General features: G+C 34.4%; 1 protein-coding gene across 3 annotated transcripts; it reads right to left on the bottom strand.

The window, feature by feature from the left end:
* Nucleotides 1-4,686: 4,686 nt before the first annotated feature.
* LOC110858798 lies at nt 4,687-7,263 on the bottom strand. Of its 3 annotated transcripts, XM_022107684.2 has the most exons (5): nt 7,052-7,262; nt 6,864-6,965; nt 6,672-6,794; nt 6,445-6,595; nt 4,687-5,136 (listed from the first exon to the last, which is right to left on the bottom strand). In XM_022107684.2, the coding sequence occupies exons 1-5, from the start codon at nt 7,152-7,154 to the stop codon at nt 5,115-5,117; spliced, it is 501 nt and encodes a 166-aa protein (XP_021963376.1). In that variant the 5' UTR covers nt 7,155-7,262; the 3' UTR covers nt 4,687-5,114. The 3 variants fall into 3 exon arrangements, with proteins under 3 accessions (XP_021963376.1, XP_035714871.1, XP_021963375.1); XM_035858978.1 differs by lacking the exon at nt 4,687-5,136 and having other exon boundaries at nt 5,144-6,592; nt 7,052-7,263; XM_022107683.2 differs by lacking the exon at nt 4,687-5,136 and having other exon boundaries at nt 5,144-6,595; nt 7,052-7,261.
* Between the last annotated feature and the right edge of the window lie 1,212 nt (nt 7,264-8,475).

Below are 8,475 nucleotides of genomic sequence, written 5' to 3'. Positions count from 1 at the left end.
ACGTGCCACCTATGTTTTAAAGTTGAAAAAACAGGGTCTGTTGAGCTCCTGGCATTGAGCTCCTGGCAAAGCAACCGAATCAACATTAAATAAATAGGGGGTGGGCCGGAGGGCAGTGATGTCTTCCGTTCCGGAAGACTCAAATAATCTAGATTTTGCTTCACGCTGCTTCGCAGCGCTCGCAAAATCCCCAATTATTTTTCGTCTTCCTCCACTTCTTACATCACTGTGTAGTTGTTTAAAGTAAATGTTGATGAGGAAGAGTTCACAAACGGTATGTTATTTCAAATGACATTTATTTTAAATAGACTTATGGAATACAACTGAGTACAGCATCAGCCAAAGCAGTATTATTAACAATTGGTTTGTGATAAAAAGTAGCAAAAGTTCTGGACTTATTAGACCATCCAACACTTTTCATAATTATATCTACATTTACTCCTCTTTTCGCAGCCATCGATGTTGCTGCATGTCGATAACTATGAGACCCAAACTCTTCAATACTAATATTCGCTAACTTAAGTACATTACAGAGCCATCGACTTATCGTCTGCGAAGTAATTGGCCCATGAGGCCTTACAAACGAAATGAACAATTGGTCACAATTTTGTAATCTAATATCTCTAGTTTTATCTATGTACATTTTCAAACAAGCTACTGGACAGAGTCTTGAATCATGGTAGGGAGGTAAAATAATTAATGGATTCTGATTATGTATGTTGGTAGTTTTAAGTACATCAGTTAATTTAATTTGTACAGGATTAGACCAAATTATGTTACTAATTTTCAATGATTTTAAAGTCTGCACCCTCTGCGCAGTAACTAAAGCTAAAATGGAAACAAGTTTTAAACTCAGATCTTCTAAACTAATATTATTGTTATCCCAAGTGGAAATCAACGTTAAAACCGACGAAGGGTCCCACGTGACGTTATACTTACAAGTTGGTGGTTTTACTTTATAAATACCTTTCATGAACTTGGTTACTAGCTTGTGCTCGCCAATATGTATATTGCTGTTTAACCCAAAAATTGTGGATGCTGATCTAGCAGTATTTATAGAATTATAACCTAGTCCAGATTCATACAAAGATGTCAAAAAATATAAATATTGGGATATATCTACCTTCCACAGATCATAACCCTGCTGATTACAAAAAATAACATATTTCTTAATTGAGGATTCATACTGCTTCCATGTGCTTAACGATAATGAGTTTTTTATAATATGAACAACCGAGTCTGGAAGTTGTAATTTCTTTAATGCTTCCCTGATAATTTGGCGGCCATCAATGTTACTTTGCAGCTCAACCCGTGTTCCCTATTCAAATAAGGAGAAAATAATTCATTTCTATTCTTTGTAATCAATATTATTTCAGATATTTTCATCTCATTAAATAAAGGGAACCAGGCTTGAGTTGGCCAGTACGGAGCCACAACAATTCCCTCACACCTTTCCATTTTTATTTTACTTAAAACCCGAGGAATCAGAGTAAATGGTGGAAAAGCGTAAAAGTTTAAACGCCATGGTTCGGTAAATGCATCTACCCATTCACACTCGGGAGATGGTTTCCATGATACAAAGCGATCACACTGTCGTGTCAAAGGTGATGCAAATAAGTCTACATCTGGTTTCCCTAATTTTGCTATAATTCAATTGAAATTATTTCTGCTAAGCATAAAATCAGACTCGTCAAGTTGTTGTCTAGATAAACCATCAGCAATGAAATTATCCTTCGTACTAATGTACGATGCAAAAATAGTCATACTTCTTCTTTCGCACCATTGCCATATAGATTTGGCGATAGCATGAAGTTTGGGAGACTTGCATCCGCCGAACCTATTTATGTATGAAATAGCCGTGGTGTTATCACTCCGACACAAAATTTCTTTACTTTGGTCTGAAAAACATTTCAGTCCGTTAAATAAGGCTAACATTTCTAACTCATTAATATCCTGCTTCCTCTCTGATGGTGACCAAAAACCTCTTGTGGTGCGGCCATTACATTCGGCGCCCCACCCAGTGAGAGATGCGTCGGTTGTAATCACTAAATCAAATGAATTCTTCCTTAATCCTTTTTCAGCTGACTGAATATTTAATAGCCACCACCTCAGGTCATGAATAGCTAAATCAGACAAAAATACCTTGGCTGAAAAGGAATTATTTGAATTTTCTAAGGCTACAGTTTTCTCAATTTCCAACTGCCTCGTATAAAGTTGACCATATTTTACAGCTGGACAGACTGAAATTAAAGTTCCTATAATTTCCGCTAACTCGTGAATTGTATTGGACTTGACCGATAGATATTTACGGATTTTTTGCATAAGGTTATCCTTTTTAGCTGATGGCAGGGTTAATTTCATATCGACTGAGTTAATAATAAATCCTAAAAACTTTACTTGCTGAGAAGGAACCAATTGTGATTTCTTATAATTTATTTTAATGCCTAATGCTTCAAATAATTTGATTGTGAATTTAAGGTTCGCCAAGCAAGACTCAAAAGTATTTCCCATCATCCAACAGTCATCTAGATAACTAACATTTAAAAATAAGTTGGATCGTAGATAAGCAAGAACTGGTTTCATTATTTTTGTATAGAGCCATGGGGCTAAATTCAATCCAAAGCAAAGGCAGGTATATGCGTAGAGAACGTCATTCCATCTGAATTTTAAAAATTTCTGAGATTCTAGTGCAATTGGGATCATATAGTAAGCATCCTTTTGATCAATTACTGCCATGTAACACCCGTTTGTAACTAGTGATGTTGCCATTCTAACATCTTCTAATTTAAAATGTGGAGCAAAAATAAAATCATTTAACTTCTTCAAATTTAAAACAAAACGACGTCCACCATCTGATTTGGCGACAGTGAAAACGGGAGAAATAAATTGACCAACCTCCTCTTCAGAAACTCTAATTGCACCATTTGAAATCAATTCTAGAATTGCTTCATCGACAAATTTAGTTTCTTCTGCACCCATCTTAGGGTTGTTAGGTTCGGTGAATTGTTGTGGCTCAGACTCAAATTGAATATCATATCCTTGAATAGCTCTTAATACAAATTTATCTTTAGTAATTCTTTCCCATTGCTTAACATAATGTTTGAGTTGACCTGCCTGATTATGATGCATATTCGTTACTTCCTCTGGAAATTGGGGTTCGACTGTTGAGGATAATTGCTCGACTGCCAGCTTGGGCGTCGACGCGGAAACATTGCTTCCCTCTGTTGCCCGAACTGTTGCCTCTGGGGAGTGAAGAGCCTTGGGCGATTGAAGTTTAAAGGATTCCGTGGATTAAAATAGGGCTGCGACCGTTGAGCCTGACCTGGCCGAATGAATGATTTCCGAACAACATTTGATGCAGTTTTGGAAGCTTTTAGAGTCTCATTCAGATCAGATCCAAAAAGATATTCCGATACTGGAATCTTTGTATAACAAAATTTGGCATATAACACAAACCATGAAAATTTTTTAGGTTTTTTTTTAAATTAAATAATTATTTCCATAATACCTGGGAACTACATATTCCGTGATATTCATAGTTAATATGTTTCCTTACTTCCAGTCGCCTCTTTTTAGATATCGATTGGATTTGATCACCCAAAATGTTCCCGCCATCAATCGCCAGTTTAAGAATTGAAACCTTGACCTATTTTGGAATGTTATTTGCATTTTTTGCGACTTGATTTGCAATCTGCGCCAAAGCATTGAGTCCAATTCCAAGAAAATATTGGTTTTGTTGCATATTGAGATCTGTTAATCTAGCCGGGGCTGGCAGATGGGACCAGATTTCTTGGTTCATTTTTGGAATAATTAATGGTTTGCAATTTATGGGTATCTTGAAGTTATTTCTTAAATTTTCAGAGGTCTCTTTCGATAATGGGCGAGTCATTGTTTTGTTGAACCCCTCAGCAACTTCATTCATTATCTCTGGCCCAAATTCAATGGATTTTTCCACATCCTTTAACAAATCCTGAATTTCCAAATCAGGCGGAGCCACATCAAATCCTAATAAGGATTATGATAAGGATTAGAATAAGTTATAGAAACAACTCATGCTTATAAAGTATCTGAGCGCTAAGCAAAATTTTACCCTTTTCATTTCCTCCATTGAATAAATTTGCAAAAGTGTCTGACTCCTTGTTCAATATGTCGACATTGTCTGCCTCATTATCAGATTCATCTGATAAGTTCCTCAGATCCCAGGATCCCTTAGGTTGTGTCATTTCTGTGACAAAACAACTGAATTTATAATTGGTGAGGGCCGTATAGGAACACCTCGACAAATGGGCTGTATAGGCACCAGTACCCGTACCTATTCAAGGTTGCTCCGGGTTTTACTTTATTTTACATTTATCTTTTATCTTTTCTTTAATTTTGATACTTAAAACTTCTCTCATACTGTAGAAAATGACCCACCCCTCAAAAGGAAAAGATTTCTTACCTTGTTGATTCAGTAGAAAGCTTGAGTTCCAAAAAACTTCTTCATCCAGAAATTCGGTTAAAAAATGATGAAAATAGTTGGGAGTTCACGGCGCACACGTCCACACTGCACTGCTATGAAAAAGACAATACCGCTTGCAGGTTATGCCAGGAGCTCAACAGACCCCGTTTTTTCAACTTTAAAACTGTGATCTCGACCACTACACAGTGATGTAAGAAGTGGAGGAAGACGAAAAATAATTTTGCTGTGATTGATATAAGTGTACTTATTTAATATCTGTGAAATTCAAGATTTTATATTACGGCGTCAAACTTATCGAAATTTCAAAATCGATAAATTTATCAAATTTTACATAATTCTATTAGCATGTACATATATGAGGTTTTTGAGACGTACTTTTACACACATTTCAAAGTAAATTTGAGTTACAAACTTTTACAAAATTTATGAACTGCAAAAGGCATGTTTTTGGTTCGTAAACAAAAGTTGGTAAATAATTAGGGTATAAGAATATGGTAATAATTTGTTTTATGTTTGCATTTTAAGTTGAAATCAAGGCTGCTATACGTTACGCTTGTGAGAAATTTTTTAGCAAAAAATATTTAGAGAAGTGGTTACAATGCCAATTCACGTTAAAAGTGTGTAAACTTACAAACCTAACGCAGTTACGTAGTTACAAACTTGCCGTGAAATCCCTTCATATTACATAGTCTTACCATAAGAAGTGATAGTAGAGCGTAGTTTTTGAACCGGTCAACATAAAATTAAAAGGTCAGTTGCGGTTTGTACATACATTCAGTGCCTATCATTGGTGTTGACCGTTTTTACTTGACGTCACTAGGTCAAAAGTAGGAGGAGCTTAGCTACACGCGCGCGGCAATAATTTTTCACTTTTTGCAAGAGAAAAAATTGCACGATGTTTGATGTAGTGTAGCAGTCCAAGTTCAACAACGATCTGGTTGCCCAAACTATTAAAGTAATCCTAGAGACAGTGTCTATCTTTGGTATAATGGTTTCGGTGGTTGAACGTCAAGGAGGACTTCAGTGATGTCCGAAGCTTTAAATACCAGAATAGCACAAAATCTCTATCTGACGCGGAGACTTTGGCCACACAAATGACCTTTCAACTTTAGAGATCAGATTAGCACTGAAAAGTGACTCTAAGATGAAGGTCTTTTGGATTAGAAAGCGTCACATGCTACAGATATCCCAAGTCTAAGCAATGGTCAAAAAATCGACCTCTCTCCCCAAACGGTACGGTGAAAAAAACAAAAAAAACTAACCCGTTTACCGATGATAATTTCTTTACGACAGGAACATATTTCAACAAAAAAACTAACACGTTTTATGTCAAATACTCTAAGGGTTAGCTGATTACAAAATAAAGGTCAAAATGTTATCTTATCAGGCTCTATTCATGGTTTTGGCGGGAATCGGCGGAACTGAGTAAAATCAGCCAAATTTCCTTGATTAAGGAGAGGAGATAGTTTAAAAAAATATTTGATAAATGTCCTGGTGAAGAAGGAACACCCCCTCAACTAGTCCATATTGGGTGAAAAGCCACCGACCTTTGTGCAGGCGTCCACAGTAGCATTTACAGCGAAATTCGTGAAAAACTGGATTAAAATCCATATTTCTGACTTCATTTGCACTTTAGGTTTTACGTTGGAATTTTCGAACCGCAGACAACTTCACTACCAAATGTTGATTAAAATTGAGGAAAAGGTCTGTTCTGAGCCCCATATATGCGTCAGGGTCACAAAATATTTCTGACCCGGGAATGACACAGTTTGTCAATTAATTTCGTGCGTATTTTTGAAGGAGCTTTCTTTCGTGACCAATTTTTCATGGTTACAGAAGGAATATATTTTCAAGTTTAATACATGTTTTCTATATAAAATTTAACTGGCTTTTCAATGGAATAAGAATAAATTTGAAATTCCTTAAAACTAACCTAATATAGTCGTCTACTCTACTATCACTTTTTAAGTTGAGACATGTACATAGGTATATCATTATCTTGAGCAATCTCCCCTTCATTTAGCTTCGTGAGGGCTTCCTTCGCATCACTTAATTCTTTCTCCAAGTCGCGGACATTTTTCACGTTGCATGTTCGTTGCTTTTCTAGTGCCAAAATTTCCAGCTTTATCTCTACTAAAAACGTGTACATAAATAAATTCAATTTATGTATACATTTAGTAACCATGTAATCATATATATTTATTCTTACTTTCTTTTGTATCCTCGGTGGATGTCGAATCCAAGTCAGCGTCCGAACCATTTTCATCTTCAAATTTTCCCTGATTATTGTATCCTGTTAAATACTTTTTCACTGGGAGATCTTTGAAAGATTCTAAATTAACAAACATAAATGTATAAATTATTAATTTGCTCATTTAATTGTTCACCTTATTTAGCCTACCTGGATTGATTGTTTTGAATACAACCTGTTCAATCTCGTCTCGTTCAACTCTTGCCAACTTGAGTCTATCTTCAATGCCTTTGACTTTCAATTCGGCCAATTCTAAATTATATATAATTTCAAAATAAATTTCATAATTTTTATAGGAAAATTTTCTACAATTAATATTTTGTATGCTAAAAAAATACCTTTCTTCATCTTTCTATCTTTCTCCTGAATCTCCTTTTTTATCCTATCCCGTATTTTAGAGATCTCCTCTTTACACATTCTAAGTTTTTCTTGGTCAGACATCTGAAATTATTTGAACAACTTGGAAAAACTTGGAAAAACAATTTTTACGTTCCTCGTATTAAATGTCGACTTTAGTAACTTGTGAAGGTGAGTGAACGAAGCAGGAGGAGGATGGTAGAAGTTGCATATTTTACATAAAGTGCAATATATTGATAAGCAAATTAGATTCATTGATTAAGATTGGTTTTTATGTACCTTTGTCTCTCTTCGAGGTATGTCCATGCAACCCATGATTTAAGTATCGTAAATGAAATGTATATGTATTTAAGAAGTACACTGTAAATTAAAGGATATCTTTTTATTATGAAGTCAACCCAATCACAGTTAAAGTTCAACTGGCTATTTCGTTTCCTAAACCTTGCATATTTTACATGGTGGCGTCGTTTTAAAATAGATAGTCACATTTATTTATGGCATTTTTAGAAATGATTATTTTTGAAATTTTTTGAAAGCTATATATGTTTGTGTACATTTGGAGATTTAGGAATATGTGCTGAGGGTACTTTTCCTCCCCGGTATAGATAATAAATAAGGGTCATCATCGTAAAGGGTTAAAATGGTGCAGTAAAATGTTTAAAGGTTTAAGTTAGTATAAAGGATGGATTAAATGAAGGACCCACTTTTCCTTAATCAAGACCCACGAGGAGAATTAAGTATTTATTCTGGGTTCATAATGAGCAAAAATTGATGCCAATATTTTATTAGTAAATATTTAGGATTGGTGAAATAAATTATGTTTAAAGAAAATAATTTTCATTCCATGAATTTTCATAAATTTGAATATAATAAACCGTTATAAAATCCATTTCATGTAAAAACTTGAGCAACTCGGGTGCCAATAGGTCCAATTTCTGTTAAAATTAAGGACGATATATTTTTTGAAGGTTCATAAATTTTTAAATTGGTCTAGTTAATATTAATCTTATTTCCAGATTTTTTAATAATGTCCAATTTAAAAATTTTGAAATTGGAGAAAGTATTTTTAGTTTATTTAAAAATTTATATAATTTTGTTTTGGACTCAATCGTCACCTAATATTATTTTTTTGGGGTTACAACGGCGTCTATACAACTTAATTTCGCGGCAGAATAAAATTCTCTAAAATCTATAATACAGACAATTCAAATTTTTTATCATAAAATTCGTTTCATATTTCAAAAATTTCATGCGATCTTGTGTACCTTCTTTTCAGTAAAAATTTTTAGGATTGAATCTATATTTCTCTAAATTTTGGTGCTAAGTTAAAAGGATCTTTGTTTCGTTTAGTGTGTTTGAAATTCATAATTGTTTATAACGACGTCGAACTTGTCGATCTTTTGAA

The sequence above is a fragment of the Folsomia candida genome, unplaced genomic scaffold (genome assembly GCF_002217175.1).
Source record: "Folsomia candida strain VU population unplaced genomic scaffold, ASM221717v1 Fcan01_Sc022, whole genome shotgun sequence".
In the NCBI taxonomy this organism is placed as follows: domain Eukaryota; kingdom Metazoa; phylum Arthropoda; class Collembola; order Entomobryomorpha; family Isotomidae; genus Folsomia; species Folsomia candida.
Note: the sequence above shows the minus strand (reverse complement) of the source record. Positions and strands in the feature narration are given on the sequence as shown.